At 43.3% G+C, this 27054-nt stretch overlaps 1 protein-coding gene across 1 annotated transcript in view; it reads left to right on the forward strand.

Moving 5' to 3' along the window:
• Window positions 1-13936: 13936 nt before the first annotated feature.
• The window catches only part of CYTIP (cytohesin 1 interacting protein), a 54390-nt gene continuing 41272 nt past the window's right edge, over window positions 13937-27054 (forward strand). The window contains exons 1-2 of the mRNA XM_077447656.1: window positions 13937-14188; window positions 24614-24669. Coding sequence (XP_077303782.1) covers window positions 14015-14188; window positions 24614-24669 — 230 coding nt within the window. The 5' untranslated portion in view covers window positions 13937-14014. The remainder of the gene's footprint in view (window positions 14189-24613; window positions 24670-27054) is intronic.

Here is a 27054-nt window from a genome sequence, read left to right on the forward strand (position 1 = left end):
CTGGAGCCAATGCAGGAAGCTATCTAGCCCAGCAGTAATCTGTCCAGAACCCGCTGCGGGGGTGCCACATCTGGGAAATTTAACCAGCTCTGCCAGATATTTATAAATTTTTTTGTCATTTCCTGTGATAATAAGTGTTTATTAACTGATTAGATTCACTGTGCCTCCATCAGGAATTGTGCCGAAAGCCAAAGCCGACAATCAGTTTCTTACCTAGGTATTAAAGTCTTGTGAGGGTAATGTACACCAGAGGGAGGTACAGTTCCTCAGTGAAACTCCCCAACAGACACGTCAACGGGTCCATATCCAGTTGAACTTGATATATTTTATAAATTTTTGTGATAACTCTATTTCAATATCTCACCAGCTTGGGACATCTCCAGAACATGTGGATGAGGTCACCAGGATGAGCCTGACATTTAGGACATATGGAAGACTCTCATCTACTCCATTTATCTAGCTCTACTGGTGTACGATATACTCAGTGGACATCTCTCTCCCATCCCTCCCGGCAGGGTAAAAGGTCAGGGGCTTGAATATGTGATAAGAGATGTGTGTAGATTTGAGAGATGATGCCCTTTTTCTCAGGATCAGTATATATGGATTCCAAGAACGTGGAGTCTTCTAACTTCAAATTAGAATGTCTACTCTGGTACCGCATAGCATAATGTACCTGTATATATTGATAATGATGACCATTCAACCTCTGAAACTCCAGTATCAGCTGGACATATGATTTCATGACAGAGTTATTTAGTACTTGGGTGATGTATCTAATCTCCACCCTTTCCCACACTGGGTGTTGAACAACCTTAGCTAAGTCTTTATAAAAGCGGTTCTGCCAAACAGGCATATGACGAAGAAACCCAGTCAATCCTAATCTATGCTTGACATTTTTCCAAATTTTCATCAACAGCTGAACTGTGGGACAGTGAGATGGGACCATAGGGAAACCCATTTCCATATGGGATAAAGCTGTGTAACTTGTGTCCGGACTAAGAAGCAGGCCCCTAGAAGAGTCTGCAACTGTAGTTATATCCCAGCCTGTAAAGTGTTGTAATTGGGCTGCAAAGTTTTACATTTGCGGATGTGGAACAGCCAGTTCACCCTGATCTTTAGGAAACTGCAGAGTGGCAAGTTTAATGCGAGCCATTCCACCTCTCTAAATGAGAGCCCTGAACTGCGAGTCTATATGTTGGAACCAGTAATGTGGTATCCAGATCGAGGCAATAGTACAATAGTTGCGGGGCCCAAATCATCTTCATGAGGTTTACACTTCCAGTTACTGTCAGCGGCAGTTTACACCAGCTGGCTTGTTTGTGTTGACATTTTTGAAGTATTTGTTTCAGATTCAAGGCAATGTACACCCACTGGTCTCCGGTCATCACTATCCCCAGATACCTGAATGACGTGACTACCTGTATTTGAGATACATCCTCTGGCAAGGGTGCCGGCACAGGATCCAAAGGGAGAAGAACTGATTCATGCCAATTTATGGTGAAGCCTGATAATTGCCCGAACTGATCAATTAGGTGCATCACTGGCTTCAGAGAGTCCCCAGTATCCCCCACATACAGCAGAGTGTCCTCTGTGTATAGGGAGATTTTGTTTTCCCGCTGTCACCTTTGAAAGCCTACAATATTCGGGGAGGCCCGCACCATAGCTGCCAGGGGTTCCAATGCAAGGGCAAACAACAGGAGCAACAGTGGGCACCTCTGCCGCACACCACAAAACAAGGAAAAGGTCTCCAATAGGGCATCGTTAATCCTTATTTTTGCCATAGGTGCAGCATATAAAAGTTGTATCCAAGATATGAATCTTTCTCCCAGACCAAACCGGCGCAGAACCTCCCATAGACCATTCCACTCAACGCTGTCAAAAGCTTTGGCAGCGTCGAGGGAAAATATAGCTCTATTGCCTGGGTTGTCTACAGGGATTTCAATATTCAAGTAAAGTCTGCGGATGTTTAACGCAGTGAATCAGGCAGGAATGAAGCCAGATTGATCGAAATGGACCAGATCCGCCACAACTCCTGTCTAGTGGCCAATACCATGCCAGCAATTTGACTTCCATGTTGAGCAATGGACCTATAGGAGTCAGGTTGTAAAGGGTCTTCACCAGCTTTCGGAATAACTACTATTATAGCCTCATTCATAAAGGCAGGCAAACCACCATCTTGAAGGGCATTATTTAGGGTTTTTACCAGAGCAGGCAAAAGAGTATCCCTATACATCCCATATGTTTCTGTGGGCAATCCGTCAGCTCCTGGTGATTTATTATTGGCCATCTGTGCTACCACTAAGGAAAGTTCCTCTAGTTTTATTGGGCTGTTAAGTGCAGCAAAGCCCTGACTTGATATGCATGGAAGGGATTACTGATCCAGAAAATGATCCAGAGCCTCCTGTGTAGGATGCACTTTGGACGTATATAGATCCCGGAAAAAGTTTGAGAATACTTCAGGTATTCGAGTATAGTCAGTGATCGTTTACCCATCTACAATTTGGATGGCTTCTATATGGGTCATCCTTTGCTGGGCCTTTTCTTTCATTGATAACAAGTGCCCTGTACTTCTGCTGCAGGAAAAATCTCTTATTTTCAGCTGCAGTAGTAGAAACCTGTTGATACAGGGCCTGGGCTTCCAACCATCTATGCCTCACTCATTACCAAAATATATGCATTCTAGTTGTAGCCAAGTCCCAGGTCCCCTTTGGTCTAATGAGAACCTCCTGAGTTAAAGAGGAAGTAAACCCCTTCAAACCACTTTGACCTACAGGTAAGCCTAGATTAAGGCTTACCTGTAGGTCCAAGCAATATCTCCTAAACCTATATGGTTTAGGAGATATTTGCCCGAAAATGGGCACCGCTGTCTACGGCGCATGCGCCGTAGACAGCGGCGCGCAGGCGCACTAAATGCGGCAAGTCCAAGAATGGATTTGCCTAATTTGTCGACTCCCGTGCACATGCGTGGGAGTGACGTCATCGCTGCTTCGCCGAATGGCAGCGGCGGAGCTGCGAGACGCGACTCCCGTGCGCATGCGCGGGAGTGACGTCATCGCGGCTTCGCCGCTGTCATTGGTCGGAGCTGCGAGACACCACCAGCAAGATGGATGCGGCGGACTACAGGGATCAGCGGCGACTTTGCTGGCTCCTGTGTCAGGTAAGTGACACATAATGAGCTACTATGCGATGCATAGTAGTCCATTATGCTTTACCTTTGCAGGGAAAAAAAGAGGAAGTAAACCCATCAGGGTTTACTTCCTCTTTAAGTGCAGCAATTCCAGAATTAGGGTGGAATCAATTGGTCTCCTATCAATTGGCCAAGGCAACAATACCTGGCAGGTAAATTTACTAGCAACCCTGCCTAAACATCAGGGTGCTACATCATTAACTGGGTTTTATTCTGGTTCATTGGCTTCAGAACTGAGTCACTAACCTGGAAAATCTGCAGGCAGTACTTTCTAATTTCGCTTTGCTAAACAGTGATTGTGCTTTACTGTTCCTGTTAACAATGAAAGTGTATGTGTCAACTGACCAACTGAAAACATGGTACTCCTAGTATGGCTGATACCTTATGTAGCACCTCCTAGTGTGCTACTAGCGTACGAGTAGGTAAAAGCATATTCTGACTCCTGTTTAAATCCTGTGAGCCTTTAATTGGGTCAAAGTTGCTCTAGTTCATGGCAGCATGACTCATACAGGCAGCTCTCTGGTGCCCCCCCCCCCGGTTGGGTAATGTTCTAGAAGTTAGAGGGTGGAGGCTAGCAGGGTTGTCCTATATATTTAGTGGCCCTTAGCCTATACCCAGGAGGTGCTCCTGGCAGAGGACTAAGTGAGCCCTTAAAGAGGTTGTATAGTCAATTTTATTACCTTTACCTACAGGTAAGCTTACTTGTAGGAAAGAAGTCTCCCACGAGCATGCGAGTGACGACATCGCGGCTACAGCGCTGTGAGTGTGATACCCGGAAGACATGCCGAGGCAACATGTCAGCTCCCTCGGCGTGGACCAATTGAGTAAACGACGCCTCATTCTAAGGTAAGTATTTCATAATTAGCTAGTATGCGGTGTATACTAGCTCATTATGCCTTTTGTCTTACAGGTGTATAAAAAATTTTTTTTTGGGGGGGGGTATACAACCGCTTTAAATAGAAATGAGTCATGCTTCAGGGGAATTAGGTGGAAGGGGGAGACGTAGTGCTGAGGGAGACTGTTGGTGGCCCTAGAGGGACACCTGCCGGGGAGGGGCTCTACAGGGAGTGGAGGTACTCCAGGATGCAGTTCACATGACATTTCGATACTTCAAAAAGGGACTGAGAGTCCCTAGCCTGTAATGGGTTGTTGCTGTTGTTCTAACAAAGACTGTTATGCCGCGTACACACGACTAAACTTTCCGGCAGAAAAGGTCAGACGGAATCATTCCGTCGAATATTCAACAATCACGTGAGGGCTTCATCTGACTTTTTTCTTCAAAAATTCAGACGGACCTAGAAATAGAACATGTTTCAAATCTGTCCGACGGAATCAATTTATATCGGGAAAACCGTTCGTCTGTATGCTGGTCCTACGGACCAAATATGACGCTAGAGCGGCTATTGGCTACTGGCTTTTGAACTTCCTTTTCTAGTCCCGTCGTACGTCATCACGTTCAAGACGAACAGACTTTGGTCCGTTCATGTGTGGGCAAGTCTGTTCGGTTGGAAGTCCGTTGAATGTCCGTCAGAACTCCGTCGGGCAGACCGTCAAGCCTTTTCCGCTGGAAAGTCCGGTCGTGTGTATGCGGTATTAGATTGCACAGAGGAAGAAACCGGCGTTGTACAGGATAAAGGAGGATCTATGGGAGCTGTAAATAGGGAGTAAGTTGTCCCTGGTTTTGTGACTGTCAAGTTGGGCATCCCATAATTCCCATCTCCATCAAAGTTATTACCTCCCTAATAACAAGTTTAGGGACTGTTCACTGTGTCTGGATGAAAGCAGAAGTTGTGTGCCTGGCTGTGCAGCAGTGGGGAACCCTGCCACCTGCAACCTCTGCGGGGGTAGTGCTACATTTTTAGCTGCTGTTAAAGTGGTTTGGACCTTTACATATACTAAGTAACTAGCCTCAGGTGATACACAGAGATGAAACAAATCCTCCAACATAGGTTGTACCTGTTTATCTGCAGCCCTATCTTCTCCATGGCAGTTCAGAGTGAACAGTTTACGCAGCATTTCTGAACTTCCAGATGGCAGGGGGTGGGGATCTGACATCACACACTGCATAACATACAAAAAAGAGCTGAGTGTAATCTGAGATCTCAGTGGAGGGGTTGGACATCCCACCCCCCTCTACACAGTCTCATAAGGAAACATGCACAGTTGAGGCTGTCAATCAACTGCTGTGTGCAGGAGGGGGCAGGGCAGTCTCCCAGAATTGCTTGATGTCAGGATAAATGATCAGAAGTGACTCAAGCAGATGGCAGAGGGAGGGGTCAAAAGCTATAAATTAAACTAGGTGCTTTGGACTGAGGCAAGTACACACTATCGAAGGATATGCTTTAGTTTTTCATTTCAGAAGATTACAAACACTTTAGAAAAAAGCTAATGAGAACTGTGGGTAATCTACAAATCTTTGTATCTGTAGCACACTTCTAGATAGATTGCTTGGATGTTCGGTAAATTCCGATATTTTTGCTACTAGTGTCTGTAATTGTTGGGGCAGTTGATTGCTTTGGGCTGTTCTAGATTTCACAGGTTGCAAGTTTGATTGCTCTCCCCTGCCTTCGAGTGGCTTTTAGAACATAGTGGATGTAAAAAATGTAATGATCAGCCTGAATATTTATTGTTTAACCAATCCCTGGGGAGTTGTGCCCAGCAGGTGGCTGTGAGGCATACTTCAAATGGCCCTTTCTGCAGCTAATCAAGGAATTTCACCAAAGGACATAGTATAGAGAGCTCACTAAAAAGTGCCCTGTGGAATTTGAAAAGGGTCTGGCTGTCCTGTTGCATTAATCTGTCCCTCACTGAAGGGTGTCTCGTGGGAAGTGGAAGGAGGTATCCTGTGATCCTTTGACATTGTGAGTACTGACATGAGCTCAGGCTCCTAGTCACTGTGTGCTGTTTTTCTTTGGGGGGAGGTGCCAGAGGTAACTCTGAGATATGTAGCTTATACAAGAACTCAGTTCTGGCCATCTTCCTTTGCTTCTGCATAAAAACTGTCCAGGGAGGGTCAGCCTAATGAAGTGTCCTCCTACTATTATTTAGTAGTTCTGGCGTATCCTATATCATCCTATACCAGCGATGGCGCACCTTGGCACCCCAGATGTTTTGGAACTACATTTCCGTTGATACTCCACTACACTGCAGAGTGCATGAGCATCATGGGAAATGTAGTTCCAAAACATCTGGGGTGCCAAGGTTCACCATTACTGCCCTATACCGTCTCCAAGTTCTTAAGCAATAAAACTAGAGCACTTGGAATCTGGTGCAGCTGTGCATAGTAGCCAATCAGATTCTAAATTCAGGTTGTTCAAATAAAGTGTTACTAAACCCACAACAGTAAAATCAGTCTGTATATGCAGTAAAGCATATTTGTTATAATCACTGTGGAACCTATGGGGTTAATGATGTGCATTGTGTAAAAAGGCTGTTTGATCCTGTCTTCTCTGATCCTCCCCTTCTTCCATAGTTCCCAATCCATCTGCTGACAGTACAGAGCCTTGGGGGCAGGCTGCACATGTTCTGTTTGGTGTGCATTGCTAGAGAGTTTTTTTTTATTGGAAGAGTGCATGTGATCAGCACAGGGCCAAACAGCACTGTCCAGACAGAGGGTCAGGGGTCCTGCAGCCTCACAGGACAGTCAGAGTAGAATGAAAATTCATCCTACAAGTTTTAACCAGACATTGATAGAAGTCACATGACTGCTAAATACTGCTTATAAGAAAAGGTATTTAGCAGTTTATATTTACAAAAATAATTGCATTTCCATGTTCTGTGTACTGTGGGAGACCAGATATAGTGAATTCAGGGTCCTGGGTTTAGTAGCACTTATAGCACCCAAAAGTGAAAGTTAAAGCATACGTTCCACCCAAAAGTGGAACTTATGCTTTAAGGAGTCCTAACCACCTGACATGCCACATTTGCCATGCCATTTTGGGGGGGGTGGGTACCCAATTCCCATTTCCACCCGCGCCGCCTAGGAGACTCCTCCTCTCCCCCTCCCTCCCTGCAATCTTCTGTGACACGTCACAGGTCCCAGAAAGATTGCTCGGCCATTCAGGACAACTCGCTCATGCACAGTGCACCCCTGGCTGTGAACTTGCAAGCTGTCACAGGCGGGTGACCATACTAAGGATGCAGGAGCAGAGGAGAGGCGGGGGAGAGAACGGAGGCTTCAGGTGGCCGCATCGCTGGACCGTGGGACATGTGAGTGTCTGTTTATTAAAAGTCAGCAGCTACACTTTTTGTAGCTGCTGACTTTTAATAAACTGAAAAAAAAAAACATCTGGAACTCCGCTTTAAAGCTTTGACAAAAGAACTCGGAAGCTGATTGATTTCTATGCAGAGCTGCACCCGATTTTGCTCTCTCCAGTTTTAGTAAATCAACCCCAATGTGTCTGGGTGGCATTGCGCCTATTTTAGTAGATGAACCTGAGTCGAATCTAGAGGCCCCTGCAGGGGTGAGCACTACAGAAATGAAAAGAACTTATTGCTATAATTGCCTAAAAAAAGTATTATAGTGTGTTAGTCATTGGTGTAAAGTCCATCTAAATGTAAATCTAAATCTAATCTAGTCCCTCCCTAATGCTGACATCTCCACAGGCTGACAATGCTGATGCCAAACGGTGCCCACACTGCTCCACCATAGATACAATGGAGGAGTGAATGTGGCCACCTTAAATTAGGAGTTGTGCTACTGGCTGGATCAACAAGAAAAAAAATAAAATAAAAAATAAAATAAACCTCCTGCAGCCACCACATTTTAGAAATGATAAACTGTAACATATTACATTTTTATGTTTTCAGCTTTGGATACAGATTACGTGTAGTATCTGATGTCTGCAGTGAAGGGTGAGAAGAGCACATGAATGTAATGTGGTGGGAAATTGTGTGGTTTGCCGGGGGTGTAGACGGAAGCTGCGTGTGACAGTACGATGTGCTAAACACTAAACACTAACCTATACTATACTATGTCGAAAGTATTGGGACACCTGCCTTTACACGCACATGAACTTTCATGGCATCCCAGTCTTAGTCCTTAGGGTTCAATGTTGAGCTGGCCCTTTGCAGCTATAACAGCTTCAACTCTTCTGGGAAGGCTGTCCACAAGTTTTAGGAGTGTGTCTATGGGAATGTTTGACCATTATTCCAGAAGCACGTTTGTGAGGTCAGGCACTGATGTTGGACGAGAAGGCCTGGCTCGCAGTCTTCACTCTAAATTATACCAAAGGTGTTGTATCGGGTTGAGGGCAGGACTTTGTGCAAGCCAGTCAAGTTCTTCCACTCCAACCTCGCTCATCTATGTCTTTATGGACATTGCTTTATCCATGTCTTTATTAGCATTCCGGTTACACTGTTACCACTAGTATATACAATATATTTCTGGATGTCTCAGATCTCCATTGGGGACATTGCAGTCATTTTGTTACTATAGTATATAAAAGGACCATTGGCACAATGGCTCAAATACCTAAACTATCAAATGTGTATCCAATCAGGTAGTCCATTGCACTACATAGGTGTTAGATCTAAGGGAGATTGTATATGTGTGTGGTGAGCATGTTTATTTTTCCCATATTGACATAGCTTTGATCTTAACCTGCCAGGTAAATGCAGAAATATGCAAAATTTACCTGGCTACAAGTAATATTGTAGCGGTGTGCATTACTTTATGCATGTTTTGATCCAAAACTGTGTAGACCAGCTCTTCTCAACCTTTTTACCATGAAGAACCCCTTAAAATAATTTATGGGTTTCTTGCTAAAAATGATTATATAGATGTAGAACACTTCGAGATAGGTGCTAGAATTAGATAGCTAGGTTTCGTGTTGGCTCAATGTATTTTGTGGCACTGTGCATTGATAGGTACATTTAGCTGCCTCGCTGTACCCAGTCTGGCTGTAATTGTTTGTTAGGTAAATGTAGATTGCTGACTGCAGCTGCATTCTACCAGTAAGGTCTGCTCAGTGTGCTTAGCTGATGCCAGCCTGATAGCTCTTTCTGACTCCAGAGAGCTTGATAAGCTTCTGGATCATAGGTGTGGAGTTATGCAGATGGCAGAATGAATATTGATACAGCCCTGGCCAATCCCGGAGAGGCAGGCTTTGAAGGCATGCTGGAAGTGTGTATTTTCTTTGCACTCCTAAAATGTTCAGGTGCTGTATGGAGAACCAACATATGGCAGTCTGTGTAATAAATGTTAGAACTTGACACCAAGGATGGTGTTGTGCAAAAGAACAAACAAAAGATTCCTCTTAGCCCTTGTACACACGGTCGGAGATTCTGACAACCAAATGCGTCGGATTTTGTCCGACGGATCTTGTCCGAAACTGTTGCATACACACGGTCGGACAAAGTTGTCGGAAAATCCGATCGTTCAGAACGTGATGACGTAATTTTGTTATGATGGGACTACGTTCAGGCTAGTAGCCAATAGCTTTGATGTAGGAATTTGATCTGAGCATGCGTGGCACTTGGTCTGATCTGAATTCTCTACACATGATCGGAGTATGTCTGATCGGAGCATTTTGTCGGAAAATATTTCCGGCAAGTTGGAAAATTTGGTCCGACGGAAACAGTCCGATGCAGACCACACACAGTCGGAATATCCGACAAAACGCTCCGATCGGGCACATTCCGTCGGAATCTCCGATCGTGTGTACAAGGGCTTAGACCAATGCTGGGAGGTGATGGCTACAAACCACTTGAGGCATACCTATGAAAAGTCTTAAAAATGTCTATGCCACGGTTTGTGTAAAGGGATTTATTGTAAAATCAAAGTCAAGGGATTCCAAGAATGGAAAGGGTTAAAAAATGGCTGACAGATAATCAATGTTAAACATCATGCTTGATATTGAACCTCAATCTCACACAAACCTCAGCAGGCTGACTCAGGCATAACAAGGCCGATGCATCCATCCAAATGAAGAGATGACAGACCACTGGTAGATATCGTAAGGGTCAGTGTTGTGAAGAGACCCCCCAGGGCATAGGACTCCAAACCGCGGGATGGTGCAGCTAATGTGGTTGGGTGGTGCTCTGGATGTGATGTCACCAACACAGAGCGATGTTGAATTGACTCCCCACAACAAAGATTGGGATGGAACAAAGATGCAGTTGTAAAGAAGATGGAAAGTTGTCAGCAGGCTGTAGTCCTGATAACGCATTTTGAGTGTGGCACTTTATCACATCAACTGTGGCAAAGACATTTTTATGACTTTTCTGAGGCACGCCTCAAGTGTTTTGTAGCCATCTCCCCCAGCACTGGATTAAGAGGAATCTTTTGTTTGTATTTTCTTTGCGCACACTGGGCTCTGGATCTTTTCTTAGAGAGGATTGGTCCAGCCTCAGGACATTGCTGCCACATGTCTGCTGTTGCGAGGCCTCAGGTGGGCAACCTGAGAGTCTGGATGCTGAGACCCTGAAGCTAAAGAGAGAGCTGACTGAGGGGGGCTGTCTGCTAAAGATCTATTCCGGTATCACCAGAGAAAGGTGTTGCTTGGAATTTGGAAGGAGGCAACCAGCTGTCCTTGGGCATGATTGGGTACAGTTGGTTCTGAGAGATCTTGGGGACTTTTTGGGCTGCTACCACCCCTCTGGCGCTAGAGAGTCAGCTGCGGGTCTGTTTAAAGGGGACACTGGCCGGTGTTCTCCATAGCTTAGTCCATCTAGTTCTCTGAAATTTGGGCTCTGTTCTTGTGGCTCTAAATGAAGGAGCTTGAAGTTACTACTACTAATACTACTACTTCAAAGCTATAGTCCACTGTTTGTTGCAAGCACTGACTCTATTACAGCTTTTCCAGAAAATATACTTAGTCCTCATTTTTTACACTATTCCTGTCTTTGGAGTATCCCACCTAATTCCCTCAACCCTATCTTAGTTCTCCAAAAATAAAAACAAGAAAAACAACTCCCCTAGACTGGTCATTGGAGAAATGTGTGGATGAGCCTGTGAGACTAGCTGTGGGGCAAAGCTAGTGAAGACCTGGACAGTATTCCTAAAGCTACATCTACATCTCATAGTACAATAATGGTGGCAGTGACAAAGTACCCCCTCCCCCCTTTGGAAGTCATAGAAGAAAGTTTCCCTGTACAATGGTGGTCAGTAGAATAAGCTCCCCCTTACTTTGGTGGTCAGCTGGGGAGACATACAATTAGAATCGTGGACATTGGCATGTATGCCTTGTCATACTGTTCAGGGAAGTCTCTGGAGGAACCCCAGTGGTTTGCTATGGGGGCACTCAGAGAAGAGGAGGGGCCAGGAGCAATGGCGGGGACCCGAAAAGAGGAGGATCAGGGCTGTTCTGAGCAAAACCAGTGCACAGAGCAGGTAAGTATAACCTGTTTTTATTTTTATTTTTTAAAATTTACCTTCAATATCACTTTAAAAGTGGAGTTCCAGTTGTTTTTCAGTTTTTCAAATAGTGTAGCTGCTGACTTTTAATAAACAGACACTCACCTGTCCCACGGTCCAGCGATGCGGCCGCCTGAAGACTCGCACGCAGCTGGGGCAGCTTGCGACTTCACAGCTGGGTGCGCAGTGCGCATGCACGAGTTGCGATTCGCTCTCCTAGTGGCCAGGCAATCTGCTGGGACCTGAGATAAGTCCCAGAAGATTGCAGAGAGGGAGGGGGAGAGGAGGAGTCACCTAAGCGGCCAAGCGACAGAAGGAGGAAGTGGGACAGGAAGTATCTGTCAAAACCAGGAACCCACTCCCCCCCCCTCCCCCCCCAAAAAAATGACATGCCAAATGTGGCATGTAAGGGGCCGAGGAGTGCTTAAAGCGGAAGTTCCCAACATATGTGCTGCCTGACATGCATGTTGCCACTAGGAGAATCTGAATCTTTGTATATAAAATAGATCATAGCAAGTGAGTAAAATAGCACATTAAACATGTAATGTAGATGCATTAGTTTGATTTTCTTTGGCCTTTTCCCCCTCTGTTTTCCCCTGATGATCTCCTGTATTAGTGGGACACATCTCTGGAGGAATGAGTACAGGATACACAAAGCAGCATCATTGTCCGTCTGGGGGGGGGGGATATTAAATATATTAGCAGATTTGAATACAATAACAAATTGAAGGCAAACTCCAGCTCAAACTTTACAATCAGTTACAGCATTCATTTTTTTCCCTTTTAGGATAAAGATTTTACAATTAATAAATAAAAGCTGGCCAATGTAAGCACCCCTGCCAATGTTGAATGGTCTCATCCACGTAAACTGATACATTCTGCTAGACAGCTTGAGCTTCTGAAAAACAGCTGAATCACCAGATGAAAATAGAAGAAAAAAAGCCTTATGCCGCGTACACACGACCGGACTTTTCAACATCAAAGGTCCGACGGAACAATTCCAGCAGACTATTCGATCGTGTATGGGCTGCAGCGGACTTTTGATTTGCAAAAGTCTGACAGACTTTAGAAATGGAACATGTTTCAAATTTTTCCGCCAGAACTCCGCTGGACCCAGTTCCTACCGAGAAATCCGCTCGTGTGTATGCTAGTCCGACGGACAAAAACTAACGCTAGGGCAGCTATTGGCTACTGGCTATGAACTTCCTTATTCTAGTCCAAACGTACGTCATCACGTTCGAATCCGTCGGACTTTGGTGTGATTGTGTGTGCCCAAGTCCGTTCATTCGGAAAGTCCGCCAGAACTCTGTCAGAACTCCGTCAGAACTCCGTCGAAAGTCTGTCGGACCTAAGTCCAGTCGTGTGTACGCGGCATTAGAAAAATAAAATGAATGCAGCCATCACATCTATGAATCGGTGACCTGCAATACAATAAATGTTTGGGTTTAAAGAGATATTAAAGGCAGATTTATTTATTTACTTTTTAGTAAAAAAATAACAAACATGTTATACTTACCTGCTCTGTGTAGTGGTTTTGCACAGAGCAGCCCCGATCCTCCTCTTCTCAGGTCCCCCACTGGAGCTCCTGGCCCCTCCCTTCTGCCTAGTCACCATATAACAGGCAGCTTGCTCTGGGGGCACCCGAGCAGGCTCACTCCTGAACCACTGCTCTGTGTGTCCATGCATGCTCAGAGCTTGGCTTAGCTCCAGCCTCACTCTCTCCTCATTGGCTCACTGGTTATGACTGACAGTAGCAGGAGCCAATGGCTACAGCTGCTGTCTCAGCCAATGAGAAGGGTAGAGACCCGGGAGAGCTGAGGCTCTCATGCACATTGCTGGATCGGGATTGGGTTCAGGTAAGTATTAGGGGCTGGGACAGGCTGCTGCACACAGAAGTTTTGTTTACCTTCATGCAAAGAAAGCATGAAGGTAAATAATCTTACAACCACTTTAACCTCCCCAAATACTAAATGGAAGGAGAATTGTCGTCTAATCACAAGGCAATTTTCCGGAAATTGCAAACAGCTTTCACTCATAAAACAACCACTTGTACGAATACAGCCAACATTTACAAATGTCACTTGAAATGATCTAATGGGTTGGGTGTAGGACGTCTTCAGGAATTTTTGCATTAGAAAGCTAATTGAAATTTGTTAAAAATGCCTGAAATTTGCAATGTGTGTGACCAGCATAAGAAAAGCACATGGAAGGTGTAAGAACTTGGGGACTCATAAACATCCAGCAATAGGAGAATGATAGCAGACTTCTCATGGTGCATGTTGGGCAGGTAATGCTGTGAAAGGGTTAATGTGATACAGAATGCTGTCCTGGTATCACTAAAGTTTTACTAGCTTTACATAGGAAACCACAAAGACTACATTTCCGTTCTCATTAGCAGCAGGCGTTTTCTTTTTCTTTTTTCTACAGCAGTCATGTCTTGTCTCTAAGCGAAATTATCTTGAAGACCCAAAATGTCTATTACCACCGGTCATAGGACCCCGGAGGGTGATGGACCCAAGCTGGGCAGTTTTGTTCTCAGTCACTTAGAAGCTTGTTCTAAAACCTTGCTGAATCCTGCCTTGGATGGGAACCAAAGTCACAGCTTGGCAGGTGCATTGGCCACACTCCCACGGGGACACAAGCGGGTAAGTTTAATCCTCAATATTAATATTTCATAAAGAATAAATGGGCAATTGGATGCCCTGGAGTTACTGAAGGACTATAAATGCCAACAAGGCCAGACAACGAGGCAATTTGGGACTTGTCCTCGGCAACATAAAGGATGCAAGTTATCATAGCTAGACCTAGGTATTAGCTTTTACCGTTTTATATATTCTTTTCCATCTAATGGTACTTTGTCAATCATTTTACCCCAGAGGAACCCTTGAAATAATTTTGAGGTCTAGGGAAACCCCTGTTAAAACAAATTATATAGTGGCAATGGGAAAAATATTGTTACATTATGGGCAGTGTGAGGAACGCCACCCTTACTGGCTTAAAAAATATCATTAGTGTCAATGGTTCTTCCAAGTAGCACTGGTCCAAGAACTATGCAGCCACCATCAAATGGGAGGTCAATCAGTCACAGCTCAAGGAACCCCCTAACAACCTCTGGAGGAACGCTAGGAATCTGCAGAACCCTGCTTGAGAATGGCTGACCTAATGTAACAGTAAACCAATATTTATTAACTGTACCTCACTCTAAACGGATGTGTTTAGAATTCATACTATGACAATTGCTGGCTAGCTCTACCCATTTACTATGGGCAGTTTGGACAATTTCTGAAGAATGTTCTATTTGCTGATGGGCCTGTAGCAATCTATAGGAGATCTATGACACCCTGGAGGAGTAATGCTGATAATTCCCAATATTTCTAAGCTAGCTAACAGGTAGAAGAGATGTAAGCTTCTTTCACGCTGATGGCATATTTGTTGCTCCCTAAAAAGCGGGGGTATAGAACCATGAAACATGATCCTGCCACCTATGGAATGCCTTTTTTCTTCTTAATTCCAAGGGGGATTTAGTAGTAAAAATCAAGCTGAGCATTTGGCTCACAGGGGTGTGATCCCATTGAACTCAATGGGAGAGTTTGACAGATAGTGCTGCCTATCAAACTCTACAGCCTGAGTTATAAATGCAGCAGCTAGGGTGTGTACAGCCCAGTCAGGCTGTAATTTAGCATTTGGATGGGCGGCCGGGGGCAGTAAAACTGAAGCTCTGCATCCTGTTTTTATCATCCTCCGAAGCTGTCCGTGTGAAGGAGCATTTAAAGAGCAGTACTGTTTTTCTACCAACAGAAATATGCAGTCTGCCATTATTGACCTCCATCTGAAGATATTAGTTTGTTGGCTGTCTTTGGCTTTAATACTGTCCTCACCTCTGACCTGAAGTTGTAAAGTCAGAGTAAAGTCAAAACTTATGCTTAGCATACTTGTTCTAGAGCAGTGGTCTCCAAACTGGCACCCGTGGGGCAAATGTGTCCCCTTTCTTGCTTTTATCTGGCCCTTGGGGCAATATTTCATCCTCTGACACCAACAACAGGGCATCATTTCCCCCACTGACACCAACGAAGGAGCACAATTCCTCCCAATGACACCAACGAAGGGGCACAATTCCTCCCAATGACACCAACTAAGGGGCACATTTCCTCCCAATGACACCAACGATGGGGCATAGTTCCTCCCAGGGACACCGATGGGACATCATTCTTCCCACCCAATGACACCAACAATGGGGAACAATTCTTCTCACTGACACCAAAGATAATGCATTTGCTTATTCCTAATGATGCCGGTGTTCTGCCTAATAGAGTCCGGCCATCAATATGTGTCCGCTTGCGCAGTACGGAGCAGACGAAGCTTCGGAAAATCTCCGAAGCTGAACGGCGCCTGCGCCGTGAGAGGAGGTGGTAGCCCCACCATCCAAGCGGACATAGGGTTGTGAATTTTAGAGGGCCCCTCGCGGGCGAGCTTCGCTCGCCACGCTTCGGGCTCGGCCTCGCTGCGCTCGGCTCTTTTTTATTCTAACTCTATGTCCACTTGGATAGTGGGGATAGAACCTGGACTCACGGCGCAGGCGCCGTTCATCCTCGGCAATTTTCGGAATCTGTGTTCCTGTGTACTGCGCATGCACAGTACGCAGGGGACAGCATCTGATGGAGGACCCTATTTGACAAGACACCGGGACATTTACTACTTCCACTTGCAACAGTCTGCCACCCCCCCCCCCCCCCCAAAGTCTGGCCATTTGTTTCGAAAGTTTGGAGACCCCTGTTCTAGAGCTAAGATCCTAAAAGTACTTTTAACTCCACTTGACAGCCAAGCAGTTAGCATTTAGGAAAGAGAGGTTGTTAATGGCAATTTACATATATTTCTCTGAATAGTTTTCCTTTAACTCCTTGCCGAACAGCCACCCTCATTTTACTGCAGCAAGTCAGCACGATCCCGCAAACCTTCGTAGCTATACGTTGATTCGCAGGATTGGGATAGCAGGCATGTGTGTGCCACCGGAGGCTCGTGCACACGCCCCCACTGCACAGCGGGGGTGGTGATGCTTGTGGCCAGTGGTCACGATGACCACCATCCATGAGCGATCGTGAACACAAGAGGCGTGGCAGATCGTGAGTTCATATTAGCTAGGAACCACGATCCGTCACTTCCTCTAGGTCAGTCCCCTCCCCCTACAGTTAGAAACACATATAGGGAACACAGTTATCCCCTTGATCGTCCCCTAGTGTCCTAGTGTTAACCCCTTCCCTGCCAGTGACATTTTTACAGTAATCAGTGCATTTTTATAGCACTGATCGCTGTATAAATGCCAATGGTCCCAAAAATGTGTCAAAAGTGTTTGATGTGTCCACCATAATGTAGCAGTCCCGATAAAAATCGCAGATTGCCGCCATTACTAGTAAAAAAAAAAAAAAAAAAAGCTATAAATCTATTCCCTATTTTGTAGACGCTATAACTTTTGCGCAAACCAATCAGTATACGCTTATTGTGATTTTTTCTTTACCAAAAATATGTAGAAGAATACAGCGTTGCACGACCGCGCAATTATTGGTTAAATCGAAGCAGTGCTGAATCGCAAAAAATGTCCCGGTCATTTAGCAGCCAAATCTTCTGGGGCTGAAGTTGTTAAGCTGAACTCAGATATGGCAATTCAACTATTAATGCAGTTTTGCATTTATTAAAGAGATAATAAATGTATTCTTTAATGCCACCAGTGTGTCAATTGGTATCAGCTTCTTGTGATCCCCTGTAGATGAAACTGGGAGAGGAAGGGACATCACTAGGGGTGTGATGCAATGTGCAAATGCCAAGGACTATGCTGACTGGAGAAAAGAGCAGAGTGAGGAGGAAGAAGAGCTTATCAATCTGCTTCTCATTTACTGTCCAATCACAGGCTGGGGGCAGGGAAGTGACCTAACTGTACAAACAAATGGCCACTGCCCCCACCTATAACTGGCCTTTGCAGTAAGGAGAACACGGAAGGGTGATGCAGGTCAAACAAAACAAAAAAAAGTGACCTAAGTATGTTGCTTAGCTGCAGTACAGAAAAGTCAGGTCATCAACCTGGCTCTGCTGCCTGGCAGGAATCTGTAGATCTCTAGGCTAGATGGATTGGACAGAAAGATAAAATCCTTGACAAGTAAAAGGCCCCTTTCAGACCTGCGGATCGGAATCCAGCCATACGCTTGCTCAGCAGGGATCGCTCCGTTGATCCCCGCTGAGCCAGCGGATGACAAGTCCGTCTCTGCACACCGTGCAGGGACGGGCCTGTCAGAGAGACCGCTCTCCCCTATGGGGGGATCGGATGATTACGGACTGCCTTTCATCTGACTTGCCAGACGGATGGAAAATAGGACATCCATCCGTCTGGATTTTGCAGAGCCGATCAGTTTGGGGCGGATCAGATGTCAGTGGACATGTCACCGCTGACATCCATCGCTCCATAGAGCTGTATGGAGCGACCGTTCAGATCCGCCTAAAAAACTGACAGGCTTATCCGAACGGTCCACACATGTGAAAGGGGCCAAACAATTTAAGTACATATATTTCAAATCTCTATTTATTTGTGTGCTTGGAGTTAAGCTTTAAATGTATCTATGCCACTGTGACTAGAAGAAGCATTAATGACATAAGGATTGACTCACTCAAGTATCAGGATTCAACTGTAGAATGTTTGGATGTTTCCTGCTGAACCGGCCACATTTTGATCCGTGTATGGCTGGCTTTACTCTGGGCAGAAACAAGCATTTGGTTTGCTTAGCAGTGTAGATTTATTACATAGTTAGTCTGGTTGAAAAAAGACACAAGTCCACCTAGTTCAACCAATAAAAAATTTAAAAAAATCATACAATCCCATATACACAATCCTATACCCACAGTTGATCCACGGAAAGGTAAAAAACCCCATCAAAGCATGATCCAATATGCAATTGCAGGGGAAAAAATTCCTTTCTGATCCCCTGAGAGACAATCAGATTTTCCCTGGATCAACTTTACCTATAAATGGCAGTACTTATATACATATATATATATATATAAATATATGTATACATAGGGGAGAATCCAGGCCTTTTATAAAGAAATCTACTGAGCTGGCCAGAACCACCTCTGGAGGGAATCTATTCCATATTATCACAGCTCTTAGCCCCTGTACACACGGTCGGAGATTGACAGATTTCGACGGATTTTGTCCGTCGGATCTTGTCCGAAACTGTTGCATACACACGGTCGGACTAAGTTGTCGAAAAATCCGATCATTCAGAACGTGATGACGTAATTTCGTAACGATGGGACTACATTCAGGCTAGTAGCCAATAGCTTTGATGTAGGAATTTGATCTGAGCATGCGTGGCACTTGGTCCGATCAAAATTCTCTACACGTGATCGGAGTATGTCCGATCGAACCAGTTGGTCGGGAAATATTTCCAACAAGTTGGAAAATTGGGTCCGACGGATATTCCGGTGGAATCAGTCCGATGCATACCACACACAGTCAGATTATCCGACAACATGGTCCGATAGGACACATTCCGACGGATTCTCCGACCGTGTGTACAAGGGATTACTGTGAAGAAACCTTTCCATATTTGAATTAAATAAGCAGAGGTTCTGCTGACTTCCATCATCCAATAACATGCAAGCAAAAATGCTGTTTTTTAAAAAAAATGTCCTGCATGTTATTGAGTATTCTTTCCAAATGAAGCTTTACCACAGCTATTAAGCTCTGGAGCAACTGTACTTGTAGAGTGCAACTGAAGTACACAGTCTATTTGCCTTTAGTAAATCAATCCCCTTGTGTGCAGGAGCATTTATTATTTTGTCATAAATATAAATATTCATCATTGTTCTTCTTATTATTTTTATTGCTACCAGAACTAAAACTTTTATTTAAAGCACTGGCCATTATAGTGCTGACTATCCCAGATAGTAAGTAATTGAGTGTTGCAAGTTCGAAACGTTTTTGCTAGCCTTGCCAGGTTTCAAAAGTTTGCATTGCATGACCTCAGATTAACCTTTTTTGCAAACATCCTGCAAGTTTGCTGAAAGTTCTGGTTCAGTTGTGTTGTGCAAAAGTCATCCCACCACAGGGGGCACTGTGACTTGAGGAGCTCTTGCTGTAGACTCACCACTGCAACTTTGATCTTGCTAGAGACTTGCCATGCAAATTTACTACATATTGGAAAAGTGTCAACTAGAACTTGCGCTTCAAGTGCTCTGCAAGTGTACAACTTGCCGGTAAAAATGTGCAGCAAGTTCACAAAACTTACAATTCAACACTGCCACAAATTTGTGGCAAGTTATCCTTGCTGTCTGGGATACTGACAGCTCTCCTGTGGCCGGTCATTGATTGATGTCTAATATTTTATGTTATGATCAATGACAGTATGGGGTCTATTTATGATAAGACTAATAACACTATAATATGTGTATTTACAGAATACTTTATTAATCCAAAATGGAAATTGGGAAATTGTTACGACACAGACACACTTAACAAAGACAGCACAAGATAACAACAATAGACTGAACAAGATACAAGATGCAAAAACACAACAAAATTACCAATAACAGCCATTAACACCAAATAACATATTTAAAACTACACTGCAAATAAAACATCCATACAATTAAAATACAAAATAGACTAAATAGCACAGATTAACCACTTCACTCCCGGAAGATTTGGCTGTTGAACGACTGGGCCATTTTTTGCAATTCGGCACTGCGTCGCTTTAACTGACAATTGCGGGGTCGTGCGGAGTTGCACCCAAACAAAATTGACGTCCTTTTTTTTCCCACAAATAGAGCTTTATTTTGGTGGTATTTGATTGCCTCTGCGGTTTTTATTTTTTGCGCTATAAACAAAAAAATTAGTTTTGAAAAAAAAACAATATTTTGTACTTTTTACTATATTAAATATCCCCATTTAAAAAAAAAAAAGCTATTTTTTTTTCAGTTTAGGCCGATATGTATTGTTCTACATATTTTTGGTAATAAAATTCGCAATAAGGGTATATTGATTGGTTTGCGCAAAAGTTATAGCGTCTACAAAATAGGGGATAGATTTATAGCATTTTTATTATTATTTTTTTCACTAGTAATGGCGGCAATCTGCAATTTTTATCATGACTGCGACATTATGGCGGACACATCGGACAGTTTTGACACATTTTTGGCACCATTGCCATTTATACAGCGATCAGTGCTATAAAAATGCACTGATTACTTAACACTAGGGGGCAATCGAGGGGTTAACTGTGTTCCCTGCTACGTGTTCTAACTGAAGGGAGATGGGACTTGCTAGGGGAAGAGATAGATCGGTGTTTATACTTTGTATGAACACACGATCTGTCTCTTCTCCCCTCAGAGAACCGGGATCTCTGTTTACACACAGAGATCCCAGTTCTCGCCGTGTCCCGAACGATCGCAGGAGCCCGGCGGTCATCGAGATTGCCGGGCACTCGCATCGGCTCCGGGGGCGAGCAGCACACGTGCGCCCCTAGTGGCCACATAAAGAAGTAAAGTAACATGGTGGCGATTCGTGCAGCCATAGTACAACTGCGCCAGCTAGTCGGCAAGCGGTTAAAATACAACATAGAATAAATAACACACATTAAAATAACAGGCAAACTACCAAATACAAATAATACACCACTTTCTCTAACACCACCCCAGATAATAACCAACACAATACCAACATACTATAAAAACAACACAAAATCCTGATCATAAACAATACAACAATAACAATAATTTCCTATCATCCTCCACCTAATGGCCATAATGTAGTATTTTCCTGAAATACCTCAGTTGGGAAAATGTCATAATAAGGCCACTAGATGGGACCGACGATCATGGGAAATAAATATATTAGCGACATTACGGGGATTATTGACGGCGGATGTGTGAATGCAGCAATTTTTTGTTATAAATAGCCCCCTATTGTCACAGTTGTCACTGCAAGCTGCAAAAGAGGAAGTTGGCAGGGGGTTCAATCAAACCCTTGCTATGGGGCGCCATTATTTGTAGGCACTGCACTTTAATTATTCCTTTCCCAATAACTGCTCCCTATACTTATTTTCATTCCTGTAGTACAGATTGGAACAGATAAGTTTTCCGAAAGAATAAATATTTTCTACTTCTTCAGTAGGTAGACGTTGTCAGTCTATAATGTGGTAATAATACGTTTAATTGTCAGCTGAGTAGGCAGTGACAGCACTAAAAGGATAATTAATGTGACAAGGAAGTACATGCTGATAGTTAATAAGATGCAATCTAATTAGTTGGCACACACAATTTCTTAGGTGGTACGGGGACATTTTGAATGTAAACCTGAAGCTGTCATTCAATTTTATAGCAATAGCTGTGACACCACCAAGGCGGCTGTATATGATTAATAATAAATTCACTGTAAACATCACTGCTCAAATAGATTTTATTAGACTTTGTAAGTGACAACAGTGACCCCTGCAGAGCATAGTATATATTACACTATATTGGCAACTGCTACAATAAATAAATCTACCTGTAAAATGAATATAAAATTAATCTCTTTCTGCCCACTTTTCAACTATGTGCCATGACAAAGAGGGAGGGCTTTAATGCCCAGACACTGTACATATTCCTCCTTGGGCAACTGAAGTTTCTGCTCACCACAGTGACTGAGCTGACAAAAACAGCTCCCAGTCTCTGGTTTTGGTCATATGACCCCTGTAACAGCCAATCATAGTGGTCAAGTGATTGAGCGCTCTTTCCCACCCACTGGGCATATTAACCCAAATAAAGGGATGCCAGGGCGGATCAGGAAGAGGCTAAATCATTTCCATGGATAAAATACCTCTGAAAGAAAGCTTGGGTTGTCTTCCACAAAACATGGATATTACTTATGTATCTAAAATAATGACAAAGTTACCGTCAAATCAATAGGACCAAAGCGGAAATGTAAACTTTGGTCTACTCTATGAGGGCAAAACATCAGCTAGCCCTAAAGTGGTGCATTTTATACTTGATTCAATTACAATATACCTTGTATAACAATTATTCATATTCATTCTTAAAGATAAACTCCAATTTGCATACTTAAATGCATTTATCTAGGTTGGACCAGTTGAGGTATGCATATCACATAGCTGATGGACCGATGTGGAAGCTGACAATCATTGTAGTAGTTGGCGATACTACAACGATCACCACAATCTTCTGGGTCCTGTGCTGCCACCATTCACAGAATGCCTTGTATTTTTTTCAGTAAATACAAGGAAGAGGTGGAGATTGTGATGTCACCACCGCTCCTCCCAACCTCATCCAATCAGAGAACTCTTTGTCTTCATTGAAAAAAAATAAAATAAAAAATAAATAAAAAATAATATATATATATATATATATATATATATATATATATTTATATATATATATATATATATATATATATATATATATATTTATATATATATTTATTTCCTCCTTTTTATTAGTAAATAATTTCCGATTTAAACGGAATTACACTTAGTGCCTACTTTTTCTTCCTTTTTATAAATATATCTCATGGGAGAAACCATCCACCCGCTTTTCTGTCTAAAAACCTACCCCATTGAGGTTCACTGTTGGAGTTGGTCTTCTGGTTGGAGGTCGTGTCCACTGTGACAGTTCCCCTTGGGTGTGTAGCCCTACAACCCTCCCTGATTGCCCCATTAGGTATTTGGGTACAATCTTTCTGGTAAGCCCTTTGTCTCTCTGGTGGTGGATCACTTATCAGCAAGTTTGGGCACATTTTTCTTTATCACACTGTTACTCAGTTCAAGTGTCAAGTACTTTGAACCAAGTTTTGGATATTTTAAAAGATTTGACATTATTTACATAATTTTTATCTTCACATTTGTTGATATGACACTTAGTATATTACCTTCTCTTTAAAGGTTACATTTGTTTATTTTACTGTATACTTTATGTGTATATATATATACACTGTTCTTTTTTTTTTTTTAGTTCACTCTCAGACTATTTGTGTGCATCTTTTATATTTATTTATTTATATGTACACAGTACGTGTTTCATATTGTTTTCAGTTAGTTCATTTTGTGACCAACTTTTAGCCCTGCACTTATTTTCCACATACAATCCATTGCTCCCCCCCCCCCCCCCCCCCCAGGCCCTCAGAACTAGTATCCGTGCTGGAAAATTTCAGGACAGGTCTTAAACAGGAAGAGCTGTGGCCTTGACAGGAAGGGGTGGGTCATATTTAAATTAGGGAGTGCACGAGTTTAGTCAGGCCTAGGGCAGCAGAAATCCTACCACTGACCAAAGGTTGATGCGTTTGACAGATTCTATCCTCTTGTAAAAGGTGATTGTTGATGTGTATTATTTGTGTGGTCTGTACATTTGTATATCATGGAATGTTTGACCTTTTGTTGTAAAACACATCCACCATCCATCTTTGGTTGTGATACGGTGTAATAAATAGTGTACCTGAGTCCATCCATTTGTTATAGGTAACAATGGTCGCTTTGAGTTTCTGGTACAAAATTTTAAACTGTGTCTTGGTTCCCGGGTGGATAATGCCCCCCCCCCCCTGTACTGCACAGGCACAGCGCTTGCACGGTGCGAACGACTACAGAGCCGCCGAAAGTCTTCGAAGAAGAAACAGATGATCGTCCGCTCTACATGGAGCCTGCGTACTGAGTCCAGGTTCAAGCCCCACCATCCAAGTGGACATAGAGTTAGAATATAAATATGCAGAGCGAAGCGGGCCATGCCCGAAGCGCGGCGAGTGAAGCGAGCCAGCGAGGGGCCCTGTTACAAAGGAACGTAGGCGGCGTGTACAGCTCACTCACAGTTTGCAGCTTCAGCTATTTTCAGTGGCTCCATTGTGGTTCGAACTGCGCAAGTGCTGCGCCTGCGCAGGACTGGGGGGGTCATTATCCACCGGGGGGACCTTTCTCGGCAGAACACCAGTCTTCTGGCAATTTCCAGTCATGATAATTCTACTGCTTCAAGTGATCACTTTTTATAAAGCTGGTATTATAATTGTACTGTGTAAGTAACTCACTTTACTTTATTTACAGCTTGGCAAGTCAAGATCAAACTCTTTAATAGATTCTACTGGATCAGAACCACAAAGGTTAGTAACAAACTTATTTACTACATTCAAACTCGATAATCTCACATAAGTGCTGCGATAAATTGTCTCCAACTACAATTACAATAATATACATATAAGATTACAATGCAATAATACATTTACAAAATTACAATAATATAATATAAAATTACACAATACTCACCATGGATCGATTATCAACTTTTATCCACACACAGTCATCCTTTTCTGTACTGTTTTTCAGTAGGGTATTTGGAATATATAAAGGATATATTTACCTTGTTAAAGCTGAATTTCAGGTATGACAATATTTACATAGTTACATTGGACCAACGTAAGTACACTATATTACCAAAAGTATTGGGACACCTGCCTTTACATGCACATGAACTTAATGGCATCCCAGTCTTAGTCCGTAGGGTTCAATATTGAGTTGGCCCGCCTTTTGGAACTATAACAGCTTCAACTCTTCTGGGAAGGCTGTCCACAAAGTTTAGGAGTGCGTCTATGGAAATATTTGACCGTTCTTCGAGAAGCCCATTTGTGAGATCAGGTACTGATGATGGATGAAAAGGCCTGTTTCACAGTCTGCACTCTAATTCACCCCAAAGGTTTTCTATCAGGTTGCGATCAGGACTCTGTGCAGGCCAGTCAAGTTCCTACACCCCAAACTCGCTCATCCATGTCTTTATGGACCTATTGTGCACTGGCCCAAATCATTTGGTGGAGGGGGGATTATGGTGTAGGGATGTTTTTAAGGTGTTGGCATACCAAGACATTTTGGACAATTTCATGCTCCCAAATTTGTGGGAACAGTTTGGGGATGACCCCTTCCTGTTCCAACATGACTGCACACCAGTGCACAAAGTAACATCCATAAAGACATGGATAAGCGAATTTAGGGTGGAGAAACTTGACTGGCCTGCATAGAGCCCTGAACTCAACCGTATAGAACACCTTTGGGATGATATGGAGTGGAGACTGCGAGCCAGGCCTTCTCATCCACATCAGTGCCTGAGCTCACAAATGTGCTTCTGGAAGAATGGTCAAACATTCCCATAGACACACTCCTAAACCTTGTGGACAGCCTTCCCAGAAGAGTTGAAGCTGTTATAGCTGCAAAGGGTGGGCCAACTTAATATTGAACCTTATGGACTAAGACTGGGATGCAAGTTCATGTGTGTGTAAAGGCAGGTGTCCCAATACTTTTGGTAATATAGTGTTTATTCCATATTATGTCTATGGACAGTTTAGGTAAGTGAATGGCATGAAGCCAATTAGCAAGTATGGTAGAGGAATATGACCAGTAAATAAGTCATAGGATGGAAAGATGTGCACCATGGAATGGCATGTGATACAACCAAATAAAGGGAGGATTTTGGAATACAGGATTATTAGGAGGTATGTTTTCAGGGAACATGCTTTATCAAATTACAATCTCAGCGAGCGAAAAAATTCTAGAGTTTAGGTGCAGCACCAGAGAAGTCGTAAATCTGGAAACTGCCCACAGGGCATTACGTGAAGATGTCTAAAGCAGACATGAGATCATGTAAATGGAATGAGATTAAAGGCAGGTGCAGCATTAAAAAAACTATCTGCTGTCATTTTGTTGTTTCATTTTGCTTCAAAAACAGCAAAAAGGAGCAAAAGGCCAAAGAAATTACTAAAAGTGAAACTTCTCAAACTCTGTACAGAATGCTATTAGTAGATCTTCCACATTTCTATTTTGGGATATCGTGGTTCCTTAAAGCAGAACCCATCTGTAACATTGGGTTTGTTATGACCACACACTGGGAGAGAGGGTAGGCTAGCAGTGTTAAAAAATATAATCCTGGAAAAAAAAAAACATACATGCCATGGGTGAAAATGGATCTAATGGCACCATAGTTCCCGGTCACATGACCTGAAGTTGCCATTTTTAGAATCATGTGACCCACAGTGCATTGTGGGTGTTGGCATCGGCAGAATCTTCTGTTTTACTGATTCTTCAGTTTTTACTGCCTCAGATCTCTGCCTTAGTAGCTTCAGACTATATGGAATAGACCCAGATGACAGGCACATTTAAGCACATGTAAACACCCTTGGTCTAGAGCCAACGATATGATTTGGGTCCACTTTAAGTAAACCTCCTCAGGTGTGGGTTAGGCAATTGTGATTTGAAATATAGACCTGCAATTCCTGTACTTGGTAATAACAAATGATGAAAACTGAGTTGAGAAACCATTACCCTTTAAAAGAAATACTTGATGATCCTTAAGTAGTAAGTGCAACTTATATGTGTGCAGAGCAGTGGAGCAGAACATAGACCTCCAGGGAAGAAACGTACATCTTTCAGATTTCATAAAAGATTGGAGTTTTTAGCAGGAAATGGTGTACTGTAACCCATAACAGCCAAATTGAATTTCA

This window comes from Lithobates pipiens, unplaced genomic scaffold, assembly GCF_037356315.1.
Source record: "Lithobates pipiens isolate NorthernLeopardFrog02 unplaced genomic scaffold, aLitPip1_a1.2 Scaffold_22, whole genome shotgun sequence".
Taxonomy (NCBI): Eukaryota; Metazoa; Chordata; class Amphibia; order Anura; family Ranidae; genus Lithobates; species Lithobates pipiens.